This window comes from Pelodiscus sinensis, chromosome 12 (assembly GCF_049634645.1).
Source record: "Pelodiscus sinensis isolate JC-2024 chromosome 12, ASM4963464v1, whole genome shotgun sequence".
Classification (NCBI taxonomy): domain Eukaryota; kingdom Metazoa; phylum Chordata; order Testudines; family Trionychidae; genus Pelodiscus; species Pelodiscus sinensis.
The window spans coordinates 5,667,000-5,688,328 of NC_134722.1; the positions used below are offsets into that span (position 1 = coordinate 5,667,000).

Sequence of the window (21,329 nt, forward strand, 5' to 3'; positions counted from 1 at the left end):
CGATTTAAATAATCGCCGCTTCATTTAAATTTACATGGCTGCCATGCTGAGCCGACAAACAGCTGATCGGCTGTTTGTCGGCTCAGCGCGATAGTCTGGACACGCGGGTGTCGACATCAAAGGTATTTGTCGACCACCCAGGTATACCTCATCCCAGGAGGCATACCTGGGTGGTCGACAAATACCTTTGATGTCGACACCCGCGCGTCCAGACTATCGCGCTGAGCCGACAAACAGCCGATTAGCTGTTTGTCGGCTCAGCGCGGCAGCCATGTAAATTTAAATGAAGAGGCGATTATTTAAATCGCCGCTTCGTTTTACTATGTCTGGTAGCCTAATCTACATGCCTCTGGCGACAGAGGCATGTAGTCTAGACGTACCCTGACATTTAATTTATGGTATTTGGCAGAGAAACCACACTAATCCTACTCTACCCAGTACAAACTAAATAAAAATGGAGCAGTTCTTGCAGTTTCACAATATCAATCCTACAGAAAATGTATTAGAGGTCACTTAAAGCCATGGATTCTGGAAGTGGTCTAGAATTCCTTGGGGAACCATTGAGTCCTATTTTGTTGGAAGTAAGCCTACTTTCCGCTTGCAAGAGTTTGGATAATCATATTGCTGGTTGAGGCCAAAGGTAAGTTACTAATACTATAGAAGTACAATACAAACCCTTGGGGACTGTAAAGTCTAACAATAGTAATAGATGCTTTGGTACAGAAACAAAGCAAATCCTGTTTCGAAGTACAACAGCAGCTTCTCTTAGAATAAAGGAAAGTCCTACTCCAATTTGAGCCATTTCCTTTGTCAATTAAAGTATTACAAATTGCATGTATCTTTATAAATATTTTTAAAAATAGTTTTGTAAATATTTAATATTCAGCTAATTTGATTTTGAATTGTAAATGTCAAGTATTCTGGTATTGGAATTTTTATGTTTTATTATACTTTGTTAAAAGTAAAATTGTACATTTTTAGAATGTTTTTATCTAAGTAAATTTAATGTATGGAAAATAAAAAAAAGTTCAAGTCCTTACATGCTTTTAAAAGGCTTTCTCCCTTTTGCTTTTCTCCCAGCTGAAGTTGAAAACTCTTAAATTCATTCAGAATCATTTTACAATTAACCCTCAATCTAACTATTCTCATCTGCTAATGAATTAGACAGACCTTACATTTTTTGTCTCAATGCAATTGTTAGTCTCTAATATTTAAAATTTAAGGATCTGAGTCCAGAACAACTGAGGTTACTCTGCGAGTCTGGTATTGTACTGTCCATAACTTGACATCTTTCCTGAACCTCAGTGCAGCAGACTACGTATTGAACTAGTGAGCAGGGGGGTTCTGCACTGTAAGTTAGAACCATGCTGTGATTTAAAGCATTGAGTCTGGTCTTCACCAGTGAAACACTTAATGGCACTACTGAACACAGCCTTAGCTCTTAAAGCCAGTATTAAAATAGTGTTTTAGAAGAATTGTTTTGTACTGTAAGCTACATAAAAACTGTCTGCTTATTGCTTTCTTGCTAGACCCATTACTTTAAAACCCTGCAGCTGAGTCTCAATACTTATTAACACACTCGCTTCTGAATGGATTAAATCAGTGGTTCTCAACATGGGCCATATGGCTCCCCAGGGGGGCATGCCTTACTTCTAGGGGGCCACATGGAAAAAACAGAACATTAGGGGGCCACCCAAACTTAACTGCCAGGCATATGATTAATGAGGCTCAGAAGGGGGCCCATGAGCAAAAAAAGGTTGAGAAACACTGGATTAAATCACTGAAGGCTTAGATTCTGTTACCCTTAGGCCTGTTGTTGTACCTTACTAGTCAGTGCCAATAAAGCTAGTGGGGACTGGTGGGCTATGTCTACACCGGCACCTTTTTCCAGAAATGCTTAAAATGGAATACTATTCCGTTTTCAGTTTTTCCAGAAAAGGAGCATCTACATTGGCAGGCTGCTTTTCCAGAAAAGCCCTTTTTCCGGAAAAGCGTCTGGCCAATGTAGACGCGCTTTTCCGGAAAAGAGCCCCGAGCGTCATTTTCGCGATCAGGGCTTTTTTCCGGAAAAAGATTACTGGGCTGTCTACACTGGCCCTTTTCCGGAACAGTGTTCCGGAATAAGGACTTATGCCCGAGCGGGAGCAGAATAGTTTTTCCAGAATAGCGGCTGATTTTGTACAGTAGATCGTCGTTGCTTTTCCGGAAAAGCGAGTGGCCAGTGTAGACAGCTCGCAGCTTATTCCGGAAAAGCAGCTGCTTTTCTGGAATAAGTGGCCCAGTGTAGACACAGCCCTGGAGTAAAGGGGTGTAGAATCTCATCCCAAGTGAAACACATTTCTTTAAACTGACATGTATGTTAACTCAGAAAAAGGCTGAATAGTAACTCATGCTACAGATTTAAAACAAGTTAGCCTTGGGATAAAAAGCTAGATTGAGATGCTAAAGTTGGAGTAGTTTTGATTAAAATCTTTGATATAGGAACAGCCATTGTCCCTGCAGAAAATATTCAAGCTGTTTTTATTAGTGTGGTTCTATGTGAATAGTTCATTGTCTTTGCTGTGGAAGAAGCATAATGCATCCTTAAGAACACTGTGGGGGGGACGGACTTCGGGGAAGCTCCCTGTGCCATTCTATTTCTAACGTCTCCCTTTCTATTGTGACAGGGCCCCTCCCTTCTGCAGAGTTATTGTAATATAGTTGTTCAATGTCCTAAGCATCAGATCTACTGACAAACCTATCATTCATCTCTGGATACTGGAATCATACAGTGGCCCCAATACACGTGTCTGCCATTTATTGCTGTTGCATTTAAATAAGATGAGGGCTGTCTCTAAATTACCACTCAAACTATGATTGTCATATCAAGCACTGTATTAATTTTTAAAAAAAGCAACATTTGTACAGGAATCAGTCATTGATCACAGTAATTACAAGAATGACTCATGAGTTAAGACAGTTTTACACAAAATTAAACATAGGACAAGCTGCTTCTAGAGTTTACATTAAGTAAAAAAACAATGAACATTTAAAAATTAAATAAGTATAGTGAACAAGATGCATGCAGAAAGGTGTAGATACAATTTATACACCTGGATGTTGTACAGAGTGCCAAGATGCAGTAGTATTGCTTCTCTCCTGCCTCTCCCCCAGAAGTAAGTAAATTTCCACTTACAGATATAATTAATTCTTACACATGATATACAAGGGTAAATCTCAGCCTGCAAATCTTTACAGCGACTCCAGTGTCAGAACACTGATCCTACTTAGAACCCTCTGCATAGGATGTATCCCTATTCATGATACTAGTAACTCCATGCAATTGGCAGAAGCTTCAGTGATAGACTAGCTGGTTGTTCCTCATAACTTTAAAACAAACTCCTGAATGTGAAATGAGTTTATAAAGCATTTCCCCCATTAGTTATCACCTGAACAAACAAGCAACTGACAGCTAGATTCATGTTTTTAATTGTATGTTTGAATCCAATGTCTTCAGTAGAACAGTGTTTAAACAAAGTTTGTCTTTGAGTTTGACTTTGAGCACTGAAGAGTTTATAAATGACCTTTTAGCTGAGTACAGGGAACAGTAATCAAGAAGAAATAAGCTGGAATGGTGCATCTTAGTAAAACTAAGACCAAGATCGCAAGGGGGGCTTTACCCATTTTTAGTGGCTCCATCTTATCACCCAGTCATGTTCATGGAAGCAAATTCTTTTAACCAAACAACCCCCATTATTTTCTGGGAAAAAAGCTGACCCGCAGGTTAGGAGGGACTATCCACTGAAAGCTAGCTCAGAGGGGGCAGCCATTTGTGTCAGTGAAACTAGAAGATTCTTAATAGATAGAGGTTTCTCTTAATGTTAAGTGTGTTCAGGGGCTAGCCTGGAATAATCTTAATATACATCCTTGCTAAAATTAGAGTAAAGCTGTGGGGTTTGGTATGAATAATAATCAAGAACTTGGCATCTTATCTTATGCAGTAGCAATACCAGGAAACTATTACCCCATCACCACTTGCCCTGACTTTCTGCAACTACTGAGGCAAATGCTTCCAGAGATGTACTAAATATACACAAACTTACACTTTAGACCCTTATACATTTGCTCCATGATGGAAAAAGGAACCCTCTTTCCATGAAAAGGAGCACTTTCTAGTTGCTCTAAGAGGAGTAAACAAAGATGTCACACACACACTTTAGTTCGCTACTGGAAACTGCCATTTCCTGCATCACTGAAGTCAGTCAAATGTTTCTTGTGCTAGCAATCTGAATGTGCAAAGTATGGTTCTATTCAGGAAGTCCAGAGACTTAGAACAAGCGTGCCTGTGTGAAATGACAGCAGGTTTTCAAAGCTGGATTAATGCTTGTCTGTACTCGCACTCAGCTGTTTAATATTCACAAACAAGGCAAGGTAAGAGAAGGACACCTGCTACAGCAAAACTATGCTACGGTATTGAGAGAAGTAGGTGACATCCCTTTCTTTTACCTGGGGTGGGCCTGGGGTGTAGAAGGTAAAACCAAAATCTTAGACTAGAAGCCACTTGAATGGCTTACACAGAAGATTGCACTCCAAAAGTTTCCTGAGAGGCATATACCATGTACAGGAATCCATCTTCATCCTTTTCACTTTCGTACACCTCCGATATAGGGGTTGACACGCTCACCATGCTGTGTCCATTCACCAGTAAGAAGAAAGCCTGAGTGGAATTCAGCTGCAGGCGTCGTCTGTTAAAGAAAGAAAGTGCTACAGTAACAAAGCTGTGTGTTACCCCAGTATCCTCTAACAAAAGCTCACTTTGCGCTTGTCTGCATGCGGCGTTAGTGCACGCTGTCTTTGCAAACTTACTCATGTACACGACAAGTTTCCTGCTGAGCATTAATGCAGTCCTGTAAGCAGCACATCAAGGCATGCCCACAGGGTCCGTGTGGACTGGTAACGTGCTTGAGAACTTACAGCCCAGCTGTTTTGCACTAACTCACTATGCAGACAAGTCCTGAAATAGAGGCTGTCTCTCTTGTAGGAAACCTAGATGGGAAAGTTTGCCAAATATACCAGTGGGGTTATAACAGCATAGTTATAGTGTGACACACCTGCCTATGCAGATACTTATTCCAGTATAAAAGTGCCATTTTTTCGATGTAACTTGTCACTTAGGAAGCGGGTTAAACTAAACTCTGAAAAGGCCCTCTTGCACTCAAGTGTCTATGCAGAGGCTACAGAATAATTATACTGAAGTGTCTAATCTGCATCCCTTTTCCGGAAAAAGGGTGCAGTGTAGACACAGCCCTAGAGCCAGAAACACTTTGGCTGTGTCTACATTGGCACCCTTTTCCAGAAATGCTTAAAACGGAACAGTTTTCCATTATAAGTATTTCCGGAAAAAGCGTGTCTACATTGGCAGGTGCTTTTCCGGAAAAGCACTTTTTCCGGAAAAGCGGCCATGCCAATGTAGACGCGCTTTTCTGCAAAAAAGCCCCGATCATCATTTTCGCGATTGGGGCTTTTTTGCGGAAAAGACTACTGGGCTGTCTACACTGGCCCTTTTCCGGAACAGTTTTTCCGGAAAAGCACTTTGACCCAAACGGGAGCAGCATAGTTTTTCCGGAAAAACAATGACAATTTTACATTAGATCGTCATTGCTTTTCCGGAAAAGCAAGCGGCCAGTGCAGACAGTTTTCAAGTTATTCCGGAAAAGCAGCTGCTTTTCCGGAATAAGTGGCCCAGTGTAGACACAGCCTTTATGTAAAAAGGTCCAAGAGACTTGGGCATTTAGGCTTAGTTACGGAACCTCTCATTGTAACAATATGGAACTGGAGCCCAAATTCACCCAATAATCTGAATCCCCATAGTAGCTGGCAGGGTGTTCTCCATTAGGGCCTCAGACCTGTGGAACTCCTGTATGTCTTCAATGTGACACTAAAGTCCACCTTGCCTCTTGCAAAGGAGACAGGTGTTTTGGAGAGCTGTTGGGATAAACCTGAGATTGTGTAGTTAGCTTCTGTTGTTTCTTGATTATCCATTTGATGGGGGGAAGCAGAGAAAATCTTGTTAGTGTATTTTTAAAAGATTGTCAAATGTCCCCAGGGCAGCAGATACCAGTTCTTACAGAAGTGGGTACAAATCCAAAAGTTAGTGTAGAAACTGCTCATTGACTGAAATCAAGTAACTGTAAACAATGAGATTAGGATGGCTTATCTGCAAGCACAATTTGGAAAAGTCAAGCTCTAGAACCTTCAAAGCTGTGGAACAGGAAAGCCAGGTTAGACCCTGACATAAGGATGGAATCATGACTTTCACAAGCACTTGGAAAATTCCATCTTGGCCTAACCTGAACAGCTTTTCGTTTAATATTCCCTGGAAAGCACCCTGACATTTTTAAACAAGTTGGCCTTTACAAGATTACAGAGGAGAGACCCAAACAGCCTTACTGAGGGTCTCACAGGCGGCTAGGATTTTGGCATGAAGCTTAGTGTTCACGGTAATTGTGAATTTGAATAAATCTTGTCACCCCTGCAGCAGCAGCTCCTTAACCTCCAAGTGCTGTAATCTGGCTACCTGAGGGTTTGGTGCATCCAGCTCTCGAGCTGGAATAAAATGTGGCCCTCTGCCTTCATCACAATGCCTGGAATGGGGAGCCAGGCCCACCCTTGTGGGACAGGAACCACAGCTGCAAGGTTACCTCATTCTCTAGATCATCCCCACCCTTAGTGACATATCCTGGTTCCCCCACACACACCCCTCTGCCATGACATGCATTACAATATTCCGGAGGGGAGGAGGGAGGTGTAAGGAAATCATAGCATTGCCCATACATGACTGAAGCAAGACAAATGCGCTTATTCTTAAGGCTTTGGAGTATACAGCCTTCTGCTGTATACTGGAGCAGGTAAGTGCAGGACTAAAGTGAGGGAAAATGGAGGGCTTGAAAAGGAATTAATGGGTTGTCAATCTGCATGAGCATGGGGCTGAGGAGTCCGACTGCCTTTTCACAGCAGACAGCTAACAGCACATGAATACTTGTTCCACCGCTCTGCGTAGTTGTGGGCCCATGGTAGCAGACAGAGCTGCTTCCTGCCAACTTCACTTTTGGCTTGTGCAGCTGCACATCTCTAAACAGAAGATTGCTGTACTCTTAGCTACAGCACAGCAGACGAGCCAGCTTGAGCTCAAATTCTAAGCACTCAGGGTACAAAAGGCTGACAATGTAACAACCATTGGACAGCACAGGAAGATGTTCCCACAGAGCGGCTATGGTTTGGTATATGCAAAAGTGCAAGGGTAAGACCAAGACCAATTGTAAAAAGTCACTCATGGGCATTGAAGTCTAGCACAAAAATGGATAAAAAGACTGAGTAGCAGGGAGACCTTACAACTAAATTCTTGTCTACACAGGGAAATTCACACAGTTAATTTAGATTAATTTAAATCCATTTTTGGATGTTATTTAGAGTTATTTGGTTTATCTTAATCCATTTCTATACTCATTTACCTTAATTCCATTTGGAAATTAATTAAGAGAAACCAAATTAAAGATACCTTAATTATGAATAAGAGCATCCACAAAGGGATTTAATACATGTTGGTGTGAATGTAAAATAGGTTAGTTAAAAGTTAATTTGGATTAAGTTTTCCTATGCATCTGTGTAGACAAGCCCCAAGCATGATCTTAATTAAAAAGTCTTTCAAACTGCTCCAAAAATACTTTGGGATCCTAATTCTGAAGTCAGTTCCCACTGTCCTTATGTGAGAATTAAGATTAGGCAATGACATTGTAAAAATCCCCCTTATCAGACTGTTAGTAACAAAGGAAAGGGTCTCTATTGTTTGTCCAAAGAGTGCTATAAAAGCAGCAACTCACATTTACAGTTCAGCCAGTGAAATAGCCACTCTATTAGTTAGAACAAAAAACAGGACTATGTAGCACTTTAAAGACTAACAAGATGGTTTATTAGGTGATGAGCTTTCGTGGGCCAGACCCACTTCCTCTTGTTAGTCTTTAAAGTGCTACATAGTCCTGTTTTTTGTTCCAGCTACACCAGACTAACACGGCTACATTTCTATCTCTATTAGTTAGAACATTAGTGAAGCAATCAACTAGATGCAAATGGTGAACGATACCCAATACTGATGGTTACTTACTACCCTCTAATCAAATATTCCCTGCTTATATTTAAAGCCCTGCAAATTCATGGATATCCTCAGCTCATTTTTGCAAATGTGGATACAAATTTTGTATCTAGAACCATGCAAATCTGCAGATATCCATAGATATCTGCAGATGTATATATCAATGCAGATATTCTTGGGTAATTTCTGTGGATATAAAGGCACGGGACTCTTCTTAAAGATAGGGAGCTGTTTACGGATTTCCTCTGCTGCATAGCACTGACATTATGATGCAATGTAATATTACGGTGTTTCTATTTAACTTCTCCTTTGACTTTCCTCTGAAGCATTACAATATCCAGCCAAAGTCTCTGTAAGCAGCATGGATATCAAAGCACCACAGTGCACGACTATTATGGGATTCAACATTTTCAATTAGCGTTTGTTAGCTCTCTTGCACACGCACATGCACACACAGAGCACTGTTTCAGTGAGACCCAACAAAGTGCTTTGGCCCCCTTGTTTGGATGCAGCTATAGTGGTAGAGATGCTTTATGGCAGTATAGCTATTCTCAAATGTGAAGCGAAGCAGTTGTAGAGGTTGTACCTCCAAAATCCAGGACTCTCTGGTCTGGCAACATCTGTGGTTTAGGAGAGTCTGGGAGCCCAGGAAGGCCAGCCAGGCGGGACATCAGGCCTGGTTGGGTGCAGCATGGGAGCGGGGCTGGAGCCCTCCGGCAGCTGCCAGGAGTGCGAGGTTGGGGTTGGAGCCCTGTGATTTCCCCCAGCTGTGCAGGGACAGGATGGGGCTGTGTGGAGCCCCAGGGTCAGAGCCCCATCCCCAGGGCTGCTCCCAGCTGCACAGGAACGGAGTCCCACAGCAGGAGCCGGAGCCAGCAGTAGCCTGACAAGCAACCCAGCCAGGTTGGGGGGAGGGGAGAGGGTGAGTTAGGGTTGCCTGCTGGGGCAGCCTACCAGTAGCAGATGACGGACATGGAGGCTGGTGGCAGGAGATCTCCCCTGGTCTGGCAAATGCTTTTGTTTGGGACCGATCAGGTCCCAATGATGCTGGACCAGAGAGAGCCAATCTGTACTGGTATAACAATTTTGATCAAAAATATTACAGCTCTAACTGATAGCCACTGATACAAAAACAAGAATACTTTGTTAAATGGTGTTACCGTGGCCGACTCCTTAAAAGGGAGCCAGGGACCAGTCTGTTCATTACCGATTTGAAGGAGACCAAACCAGTAGAGTAGTACAGGCAGTCGCCGACTTACGCGGATCCGACTTACGTCGGATCTGCACTTACGAACGGGGCTTTCTCGCCCCGAAGGTCGGGGCGAGAAAGCCCCGTTCGTAAGCTGCTCCGGTGCCCCTGGTCTGCTGGAGACCGTCTCCAGCAGACCAGGGGCACCGGGCGGGTTCCCGCGCTTCTGAGGCTTTGCCAGAGCAAAGCCTCAGAGGCGCGGGGAACCGCCGCTGCTGCCGCTTCAGTCTGGGTGCCTGTGGTCTGCTGGGGACCGTCCCCAGCAGACCACAGGCACCCAGACTGAAGCCGCAGCGGGGTCCCTCGCCTCTGAGGCTTTGCCAGAGCAAAGCCTCAGAGGCGCGGCACCCCGCTGCCGCTGCGGCTCTGCTCCCCGTGTCCCTGGTCTGCTGGGGGGGGGGGGGGGCGCGCAGCTAGTGTGCTCCTCCCCCCCCCCCCCAGCAGACCAGGCTTTTGTTTTGGACTCTGGGGCAGAGCAGCTGGGGCGCTGCCGATTGGTCCTGCAGCGCCCGCTCTGGGCACTACTGGACCAACCCGGCAGCACCCCAGCTGCTGTGCCCCAGGTCCTGATTCAGCCGCTGCTGGTCAGTTTCAGCAGCGGCTGAATCAGGACCCTGGGGCAGAGCAGATGGGGTGCTGCTGGGTTGGTCCAGTAGCACCGAGGAGCGGAGCTACTGGAGCAACCCAGCAGCACCCCAGCTGCTCTGCCCCAGGTGTCCCCAAGTCAGCTTCTGCTGAAACTGACCAGCGCTGACTACAGGAAGCCCTAGGCAGAGTTGCTCTGCCCCGGGCTTCCTGGAATCAGCTGCTGATCAGTTTCAGCAGCAGCTGACTTGGGGACGCCTGGAGTTCTTAAGTTGATTCTGTATGTAAGTCAGAACTGGCGGTCAGTTTCAGCAGTGTCTGAATCTGGACGCCAGTTCCGACTTACATACAGATTCAACTTAAGAACAAACCTACAGTCCCTATCTTGTACGTAACCCGGGGACTGCCTGTAGTTAAAAAAAAAGAAAAAGAAGTGGGTACCTAATCAAAACAAAACTCCATATTCAAGTATGAAATGGGTAAACAGAGTTCTCCAACTACATTACTGGAACAAGGCATTTCAACATACCTTTATGGAGTTAATTAACATCACCTGGGCAGCTGACTAATGAGTGCCTAAGCCTGATAAAAGGCTACCAGTGCTCAGTTGGAAGAAAGTACTACCAGAGAGAGCAACTACTCTCTGATGACCTCTGAGGACTGGACAAGGACCAATGGGCTTAAGTTGTGGCAAGGGAGGTTTAGGTTGGACATTAGGAAACATTTCCTGTCAGGGTGGTTAAATGCTGGAATAGATTTTGCCTAGGGAGGTTGTGGAATCTCCATCATTGGAGATATTTAAGAGCAGGTTAAACATCCACCAGAGATGATCTAGATCCAGGGTAGAGAAGAGGCTGCCAGCAAGCCAGATCTGGCCCACAGCTGCCTCGCTGGGACCCTTAAGCACAGTGGCAGCTGCTTTAAATGTGGCTGCTCTATTGTGTGAGCGAGGAGGAAGGCTTTGTGCTGTCTCTTGTCCCGCCCCTCAGAAAAGTGTCTCAGCTCCCACTGGCCAGATTCCAATCAACAGCAGCTGAGATATTTTGCTGGCAGCAAATGAAGCTTCCTTCCTCCCCCTACTTCACCCTGCCTGGAGCAGAGCCCCATGGGAGCAGCTTGTGACTGCAGCCTTCAGGTTCATTCAGAGCTGCTGACTGGGAGATGACAAGGTAAGCGCCTCCTAGCCAGAGCCTGCCTCTGGCACCCGCACCCTGGCCACCATCCAAACTCTCTGTATCCCTTTTCCCCAGGTCACAACTCCCTCCCAAACCCCGCACCTAGAGTCTCTCCCTCAGGCCAGAATCCTCTCCTGCACCCATATTCCCTCCTGGAGTCTGCATCCCAAGCCTCTACCTCAGATCACAACCCTCTCTCCTTCATCCCAACTCCCCCTCAGGCGCCACACCCCCCCACACACACCTCAGTATCCTACCCCATGTTCCCTTCTGCGCCCAATCTTTGTTCCAGGCCCCAAAGCCCCTCAGTAGAAATGCGGCCCTTGACCACTTTCCAAAATCTTGGGAGTGGCCCATTAAAATGTACTGCCCACCCCTAATCTAGATGGTGCTTGGTCCTGCCGTGAGGGCAGGGGACAGGACTTGATGATCTCTCAAGGTCCCTTCCATTTCTAGTGTTCTATGATTCTATACCCAAGACTCAGAAGTGACAATATTGACCTATAACCGTGCCAAGGGGACAAATGAAAGCAGTAAGTAAAAAGAGGCTGAGGATTACACCTAGCCTGAATTGTAACCCTACTCGAAGGGAGCTGTGGATGCCTGATCAGATGTGCTTGTCTTTATCCTGCATAGTAATCCAGCTTCAGGAGACATGCTAAAGACTCCTGAAGTTGAGAGTCTTAACCATAGGGCTGAAAGGTTGGACTTTAGGGACTAACTGTGTTAAACAGGAGTGGAAAGAGGAGCTGTACTCTGTAAAAAGAATTAGTAAGATCTCCACAACTGAGCATCTTGTTCTCAATCCCTAGGTTTGTGTAAGTCTCTGAAAGACCCAAAGAGGGAGACAGATGGCAGTAGGTCAAGGATAGGGAACCTGCAGCCTGCCTTGATCCAGCCTGGGTCTTTGCCTCCTCCCCATCCTGTAGCAGGGAGCCAGTGCTCCATCAAGGCAAGCCACAGGCTGCATCCAGCCCACAGACTGCCTGGCAGGAGGGAAGAAGTGGCTCTGTCCACTGCTGTTCCCCCGACCCCAGGGAGAATGCAGTTCAGACAAGTTCTGTTCCTGCACTTTCTTGCAGGCTTCACCCCAGTCACTCCCAATGACCAGGAATTGCAGCCACTGACAGCAGCAGAGAATGGTGCCCAAAAGCACGGGGTGGCATAGGACCACCTATGCCATTCCCAGAAACTGCACCAGGTGGGTGCCCCAATTCCCCACCACACTCACCCCACTCCTACCAGCCCCCCCCCCTCCCAGCCTGCTCCCTTGTAGCCCCCTCCCAGCTCACGGAACTCCGCACATTTGGCACCACTCTAAAACCTAAAGCATAGGTTCCCAAAGGGGGGGGTGTGTGTGTGTGAAGAAATTCCAGGGGGGCGTGAGACGACCCAGTCTCTTCCCCCTCCTCCCCCCAAGAAAGAGCCTGGTCTGTCCATCTGCTCAGGCTGGCTGTGGCAGACTTCAAAATGGCCACCTTAAAAGGGCAATGCCTGCTCTGCCTTTAAAAGGCCACTTGAGTTTTGCTGCTATTGGGAGGGGGGGTGAGGGTTTCTCAAATCAAAAAGGAGGCTTAATGCCAAAAAGTTCAGGAACCACTGGCCTAGAGGGTTCCACAAAATCTACTGTCCTGAGCCCCCAGAAGAGTTAATCCAGCCCTCAGAGTAAGCCCTGAGCCTTGTCACCTGGTGCCTGCTCACTGTGGGGTTGGAGCCTAAAGATAATGAGTTGAGTGTCTTTCTGCTTCTTAGTTGGGGGCCACATCTCTCATTTCTCCCCCCCCCTCCCCTTCTCACTTGGGGCCCAGGTCAATGAGGTGGAGGGAGGGGTTTAACTCAGGGGTGGGCAAGAGAGCCTCCGTTGGCCAGATCTAGCCTGCCATGCCAACTGATTTGGCCCACGGCCGCCCCTCTACCCCCAGGCCAATCCATACCTGGGACATGTGAAGTCTCCTCCCACCAGCAGGAAGCGGCACTAGAGTGAACTGCCGGCTGATTTGAACAGCTGGCAGTTCATTCTAGGCACAATGTACCCCTTGCAGGGTGGGGACAGGGGGCAAAGACTTCACATGTTCTCCCACCCCCAGGTCCTAACTGGCCTGAAGACAGAGCAGAGCACAGCACATTAAGTCTCCTTCTGCTACTAGGGGTGTGCAGCACCTAGAGGGAACCGCCAGCTGTTCAAAACAGCTGGCAGTTCTCTCTAGGTGCTGGGGAAGGGTCAAAGACTTCATGTACACCTCTCGCCCTCAAGCCAATCAGGATGTGTGGGTGGGGGAGCACAGGAAGAGTCCTGGCCCTGCCCCTTCTGGGGCAGCCCAGAGCCACTTCAAAAATGTGTGAAGTAGCCCCCCTTCTAAAATTATTTCCCACCCCTGGTTTAGCTTCTCACTTGTGTGTGGCCCTCAACTGACTTTTCTTCTGTGGGTCAGTGGTCCCTATCCCAAAAAAGGTTCTCCATTGCTGCAGTAGGCCTACAAGACCATGCTCTATCACAAGGAGGTGTGCTTGATGGCATCTCCCTATCAGTTTTCCAAAGTATTCATTAGCTAACAGATTAACACTGAGCTATGACTCTTGATTTATCATACTCTAAGTCCTTAACATACCTGATTATTTTGATTAGTTCGCTCATGTTGACATGATCTGGTACCAGGAACTTTGTTTTATCCAGAACTGGAAGCTGCTTCTCCCCCTTGTACCTTTCAATAATCACCTGGAAGGAAACAATTAAACTCTGAAATAGCAGTTATAAGGCAGTGCAGGGGCTTTTCTTGACTTACTTGGTTTATTACTAAATGTTCAAGAACAGAACCTACTGAACTGTGTCAGTAAGTAGCTACTTTACTTTAGGAGTTGCAGTTCCACCATTGTCTAGTTACAGATATGTATGTTTCTGTTCAGTCCTTTCTACTTGGTTAACAAGTTTAAACGGGGGTCTTCTTATAAACTATTAGTATTTTTCTTGCCTAGTGGCAGAGGGAATCTTTGTTCAATTAGAAAGAACAGAACTAGTTTGGCTATAGAGAAATCAATTCAGCCCAGGAATAAAGTCAGAGATGCAAGTCATTTCAGTTTTCATTTTGTTTTAAGTGGTGAACCAGCCCTGTTGTATAACAGTCTTCTCACACTTCACTAGAAAGTAGCCCAGAACAGTGGAAAGTTTCTTTTTTTCTGACTTGTTTTTTTTAATCAGATGCTATAGTCAGTGGAAATTCCTTTACAACGTATCAGTTTTCAGCATTGGGAAACATCTGAGAGCAAAAACCTCAAATTAGGGGGATAACCCTGATTAAATTACTGCTGTTGTATTCAGAGAAACAAGGTGTCTCCCACACTTTATTAACGTCCTCTAAATATAGTTTTACACCAAGACACGAAAGAAAGGTAATCATCATGCAAAGAACGATGATTCAGAAAAATTAACAATATGGTATCCCTCTTGGCATAGCTTCCTTTTCATTTTACACTAGGATAGCTTTGTTTTGCTTTGCAATTGCAAAGGCATGATCCAGGCTGCCCATGCAGGATAAGTGAGGGGGGCGGGGCAGGTACTGGGATGGGGCTAATATTGGGGGCTAGAACTGGGGGAGGTTGGGTGCAGTGGGGCTCTGGAAACAGGAGGCTGGTACTGAGGGGTCTGGTGGTAGAAGGCTCTAAGGGGCAGGAGACTGACACTGAGGGGCTCAAAAGGAGACTGGCATTGCAGGTGTTGGGTGCAGGGGCTTCTGGGGTCAGTGGCTGGTGCTGGGGTTCATAGAGGGCTTGGGGGCTCAAAGGATTAGGGCTGGCACTGGGGGGCAGGGATTTTGGCAGAACGATAATGTTTTATTTGTATATCCATTATTTGCATAATGAATATGCAAATATAATATTACAGGTCCACCAAAAGTTTGTGAATGGGTTTGCTGGTCCCCTGTATCAAAAAGGTTGGGAACCACTGGTATAGATGAAACAAGTGAGTTGAGGAACAAGAGTCAGTCTTTCAGAAGAACCACTCCCACCAGACATCTGAGGTCTCCAGAAAAAGAGCCTCTATCTAAGGTAGCAGAGGCACATTTTTGCTGTATGAACCCTTATGTCTCAGAGGGGTAAGCCATGTTAGTTTGTAACAAAAAAAAACAAAGTAGTCCTGTAGCACCTTAGAGACTAACAAAAAATATATAGTATCATGAGCCTTTATGGGCAAACCCACTTCCTCAGATGAGCCGAGGAAGTAGGTTTTGCCCACGAAAGCTCATGATACTATATATATGTTTTTGTTAGTCTCTCAGGTGCTACAGGACTACTGGTTTTATAATCCCTAGATGTAATTCAAACAGTTATATTTTGCTCTTGTGAGTAACACTCTTGACAGGAGTTACTGAGCACTCTTGTATTAGAAAGACACTTGCTCAGTTTCTGCATTCAGGGAGTTGCACCTAGAGCTGTCACTGGCCCAAATCTGAAGTGTTCTGTTACAAGTAGCTTTACACCATATAAACATACAAGAAGCCCATGTCACCTGATTAGCAGCTGAACCAGCTAACATGTTTGACTATCTGAGGATTATTTCCTCAAGACCAGGTCACCCCGAAAGGACAATCTTTTATTCCTACAGGAATCCTGTGTGTCTGATACATTCTGGCCTTTACTTGCCTTTCTTGTCATGGAAAGGAAGAATTAAAAACTCTACTTACTGGTATTTTTGTTGGATGCTGATCTCGAATCAGTCGCACATCTTCTACTCTTTGCTCTGGGGGAGGAAAAACAATTGCCTATCTAAATGCCCAGATACACATCACATTGGTTTTGTTTTAAGCCTCAAGGATACAAGGTATGCTATTTCTTCAGGCTCTTACTTGTTAGCAGATTTTCTGCTACTGGAAGAAGTGAGAAAGTAGTTACTAAAAGAATAAACAACCAGTTCAGAGTAGGCAATTGTCTAAAACAAAGCAGTGATACATACTGACTCTTCAATCAGGGTTAACAATTCTATTCTATTCTGTGACCAGCAAGATGACTACTAAAGTAATTTTGGTTGAGAACTCTAAACTATGTTAATGCAGAATGAGAGGCCCAATGAAGCAACATTTAATCATGTGAATTTGCTGCAGCAAGTCATGTTGTACATTTATACCATATTCCTGTTTTGGAAATTTAACATGATATTATTCTTGGTTTAATCTTGTGTTCCTGAAAAGGGAGTTGCTGGCTGGAGTGGTATGTTTCAGGTAGTCCTAGCTCTTAGATTAACACCAGCTTACACTGTATATTCTAATAAAATGTACATTCATGGCATATCTAATAAAAATGTAACTAATACTACCACATTTTTATTAATTGCATATCACCACCCATACTGATGGTGCTGTTCTGTAAATGCTGGTTTGTTCAGTATTTATCCATGCCGGTTTGTAAGACAAGTCTCATTACCTTTTAAAGGGAGGTATTATTAGCACAGATATAACACAGAGAGCCAATACAGAAGTCAAACCTTGTGTAAAATGATGCAACTACTCTAAAGTCAGTCATGCTTGCTTACACCAACCCTGAATTTGGATTTGCTGTGAACTCAGACTTTACCTCCAGTTCTCTCTGCTTATGGGCCATGTCCCTCTATAAATACCTCCTGGAGGAGAAAAAAAAAAAGACTGTATGCTAAAGCACAGCCTAGATGTATTAGCAGCCTCTTGTAGTAAGAACAGATCTTCAGAGCTGTTGCTAATGGCTCCTCTTCTCCTATCAACCCAGTCCAGTAACTTTTATTCTAAGATAAAAACAGGTTACCTGGCCTGTCATTCTGCTTTTCACAACTGCCCTTTCATTACTGCTAAGACCTCATACATCCACCAATTATATACAAGCTTTCTACATAATTAATAATGACATGTGGCACATGTGATTCATGATTTTCAAATCAAATTTAGTCTCAAACAAGAAATAAGCAAAGCTAAAGCTTGTAAAGATGAGCTCTTCAGTGATGTGTAGGAATTTATGATTTCCCAAAACTTAAGATCTTTAAACCAACTTCCTTTTACTCAAATCCCTAAGTACCCAAATTAACTTCCAGTCAATAGACCAGCACCACTTCATAGGGAAGAGTTCCAGATATTCTAATGCAACCCTCAGTCCTTAGGGTCTACCATCACCATGTTTGAGGACAGAAGTATGCCATTTAGCAATATCAAGTCTTAAATTTACCAGAAATAGCAGAGTTACAGGGAGGAGGTAAAGAGAGAGGGAACAGTAATCCTCAACCAAGCAATGAAACTTGGTTTTAGTAGCTTTCCTATTAGGTATATAAAATCCTATTTCAAAGTTTAACCGGTTGAACAATATATTTAACCAGCCACTGGCACAGTAGGCCCAGCTGGTTGGAGCAGCCCCCTGCCTACAGCCCAGCCAGCCACCGGTTAACAGTTACCCCAGTAAGCATGCCAGTAAGGCAATGTTTACCAGATAACCAGCTACCCATTTACATCCCTATTCTCTACTGAAATAGAGGAGTTTTCATATGGGAATTCTGTCCGGTTCTAATGCTATTAGCATGGACTAGAAGCAGCACAAAATGGGAGCCAGACTAATCTGAGATTTGTGTGTTCAAAATCAGGTCTGTCGGTTGCAGATAAAAGCTGTACTCTGACCGCATTAGTTGTAGTGGCAAGTAATTGGCTGCCATCCTATCTGAACTGAATATCTGGGACTAAGGCTGTTGATAGGAATAAGGGGGAAGAATGGCTTTTGGAGGGAAGTTACTGATATTTGAGGTTCCAGGAGAAAGGGCAGATTATATTGGTAAGATCTGCCAGAGATCTCGTACTCTAGCTCAGGCCTGGGCAAAATACAGCTGGAGCCTGGGGAAGGGGGCAGAGGCTTCACAAGATTCCCCCTTCCCACAGAACAATCCCATTGGACGGTTTCTAGTCAATAGGAGCTGCCCGAAATGCACCCTCCCTCACCCCTCCTAGCTATTCAAAGACCACATGCTCCCTTCAGCCAGTATGAGGGCAGGGTAGGCAGGGAGTCTGCCTGAGACTTCTGGCCAGGAGTCAGGCAGGTAAGTCTCCTGGCCAGACCATGCCTCTGGCACCCCTGCCCTCTGCCCCACATAACCCAAACCCTCTGACCTGTTCCTGCCCCCAGATCCCCTCCCAGATCCTGCACCCCATCCTCTGCTCCAGGTCACAACCCAAATTCCTGTACCCCAGACCACTGCCGAAGATTACAAGCCAAACCCCTACATTTCCCCCCCCACACACACACACACACTTTAGTCCCCAGGCCAAAACTCCCTCCTTCACCCAACCTCCATCCCAGACCAAACACCTCCTCCAGTAATATCATGGAAGAGTGTAGCACTTGATCACTTCCCTAATTTTTTGCATTCCTGCTTCCCCCCCCCCCCCATCAAAAATTACAGCCCACCCCTGCTCTAGCTAGTGCCTGTGTTGTGAGTGATGTGAGAGTGGGGATGAGTAAAGGCTATTGAGTGTAGTTTGTGCCAACCCAGAGACTGGAGGTGCAGAAGCAGGAGAGTATGGATCAATTACTTCCATCAATTTCATTTTACATAGAAAACTTTGCACTTCAAGTGGAACAGGCTGTGCTACCTATTCTTGTTTAAATAAATGGAGGCTCTATGAACAATAAAAAGATAAGAACATAAGTATGGCCAGACTGAGTCAGACCAAAAGGTCCATCTAACCCAGTATCCTGTCTCCAAATCATAGCCAATGCCAGATGCCTCAGAGGGAGGGAACACAACAGGTAATTGATTAAGTGATCCCTCTTCTGCCATCCATTTCCAACCACTGACAAACAGAGGCTAGGGACACCATTCCTGACCATCCTGACTAACAACCATTGATAGACCTAACCTCCGTGAATTTATCTAGTTCTTTTTTGAACCCTGTTAATGTTCTGATTTTCACAACATCCTCTGCCAAGGAGATCCAGAGTAAAGATTGTGCATTGAGTAAAGAAAAACTTACTTTTGTTTTAAACCTGCTACCTATTAATTTCATTTGGTGACTCCTAGTTCTTATGGTAACAAGTAAATAACTTTTCCTTATTCACTTTTGCCAGATGTGTCATGATTTTTACAGACCTCAGTCACATCCCCCCTTGGTCTCCTCTTTTTTTAAGTTGAAAAGTCCTAGTCTTTTTAATCTCTCTTCATATGGGACCCATTCCAAACCCCTAATTATTTTTGTTGCCCTTTTCTGAACCTTTTCCAATGTCAATATAATCTTTTTTGAAATGAGGCAACTACATCTGTATGCAGTATTCAAGATGTGGGAGTACCATGGATTTATATAGAGGCAATAAGATATTCTCTGTCTTATTCTCTATCCCTTTTTAATGATTCCTAACATTCTATTTGCTTTTTGACTTGCTGCACATTGAGTGGATGTTTTCAGAGAACTATTCACAAGGACTCCAAGATCTCTCCCTTGAATAGGTATAGCTAAATTAGCCCACACCATTTTGTATGTATAGTTGGGATTATTTTTTCCAATATGCATTACTTTACATTTCTCAACATTAAATTTTATTTGCTATTTTGTTGCCCGATCACTTAGTTTGGTAAGATCTTTCTGAAGCTCTTTAGTGTCTGTTTTGGTCTAACTATCTTGAGCAGTTTAGTATCATCTGCAAATTTTGCCATCTCACTGTTTATCCCTTTCTCCAGATCGTTTATAAATAGGTTGAACAGTATTGGTCCCAGTACAGACCTTTGATGGCATTCCAGCCCTCCTCACTGATCAATATATGAACAGACTGCAGAATGCAGCCCTTCCATCTTTTTGGCTCTATCTTAACCAGGAAGTGTGTTAGCACCATTCTAGTTAACTGTTTTAAACCTGTGCTTACTGAAAGGGACTATAATCTGGTTTCCACAGCCAACATTAAATAGTATATTTTATGCTCAGTGGCCTTTGAAGAACTAAGCAGAGATGCAAGGAATGCATTTTAGTCTGCTTACAAATTCTTAGGTGGGGAATTATTTCCATGTTAGAGTCAAAACTCAGTAGCATTTAATTCTCATGTTGACAGAACATCAGAAATTGGATGCCAAATTGTGATAGCAAGGGGTTATATGCCTAACTCCGTAAGGGACAGGCTCCTGGAAGTTCTGCAGGATTATATGGACATGCACCATCATCAGCCAAAGTATCTAATTCTGCAGTGCATTTCATCCTTTTGGTGCAAGTTAACACCACCATGCCACAAAACCCCTCTAACAAACAACTTTCAGGGTCTCTGTCCACTTGAAAGTGTGGTCCCATTGCTGCCCTGCTTGCCAGCCCACAGGCAGGTTTCCCTGCCCGTTGATGTGGAACAAGTACCACTTTGCAGCTCATACAAAATGAAAACAAACCACCCTCCGACCTTTACTTTCATTTTCTGCAGTGTGGCAGGAAGGCTGTTCCCCTCCAGCAGGCAGGAAAACCAGTTTAGACAGCAGTCGAACAACAACACAAAGGCTCTCCTCGTGTCCTGGCTTCCATAAAGAGAGGCATGGGCATGTCCAAGCCAAGCCTCCCAGGCCGACTGCAGTGCCACCCTTGCTTTCTGCATGTCACCGGGCCAAGCCCAGCCATGGGGCAGCCTTTTGTGGCCACTCCTTGAAACAATGCGGGTATCCGACCCCTTCGCGAGCCGAGCCTCCTGCTGTCAGCGCCAGGACACGCGTGGAGGAGAACTGGAGCCAGACGGGTGTTGGGAGAAGCCGCAGCCCGTCGGGTCACGAGCACTTGGAGCCCCCCCTCCCCCCCCAACAAGTGACACCAGCAGGTCGGGGAGCAACAAGCGGCGAGGAGGGTGACGCGGATCCTGCACTTCACCCCCCCCCCCCGGTGCAGGCAGGTCCCCCGCGCGCCCAGGGGGGGTGTTGGGCGGGGGCAGCACCTCCCCCCCCCGGGGTGGGGGAGGGGGCGCTGAGCCGGGTACAACCCCCTCCCTCAGCGCAGCGAGGGGGGAGCTGCGGGCGCTGGAACACAGCCCCCCCCGGCCGCCCGGGCCTCACCGAAGGTGCGGCGCTGCTTGAAGGTCTTCTCGGAGGGCATGGCGACGGCTCGGCTCGGCCCGGCCCGCTCCGGCTCCAGCGGCTACTGGCTGCGCCACTCCACCCCTGCCTCGACCCCCACCCCAGCAGGGCCGGCTGACCCGTGCGTCACAGGGGGCGGGGCCCCGCGCGGACCTTCCC

General features: G+C 45.5%; 1 protein-coding gene across 1 annotated transcript; it reads right to left on the reverse strand.

Annotated features, from left to right (window-relative positions):
• Positions 1-2,856: 2,856 nt before the first annotated feature.
• On the reverse strand, positions 2,857-21,329 carry MAP1LC3B (microtubule associated protein 1 light chain 3 beta). The gene is made up of 4 exons (XM_075939929.1): positions 21,150-21,329; positions 15,817-15,872; positions 13,747-13,853; positions 2,857-4,724 (listed from the first exon to the last, which is right to left on the reverse strand). The coding sequence occupies exons 1-4, from the start codon at positions 21,187-21,189 to the stop codon at positions 4,550-4,552; spliced, it is 378 nt and encodes a 125-aa protein (XP_075796044.1). The 5' UTR covers positions 21,190-21,329; the 3' UTR covers positions 2,857-4,549.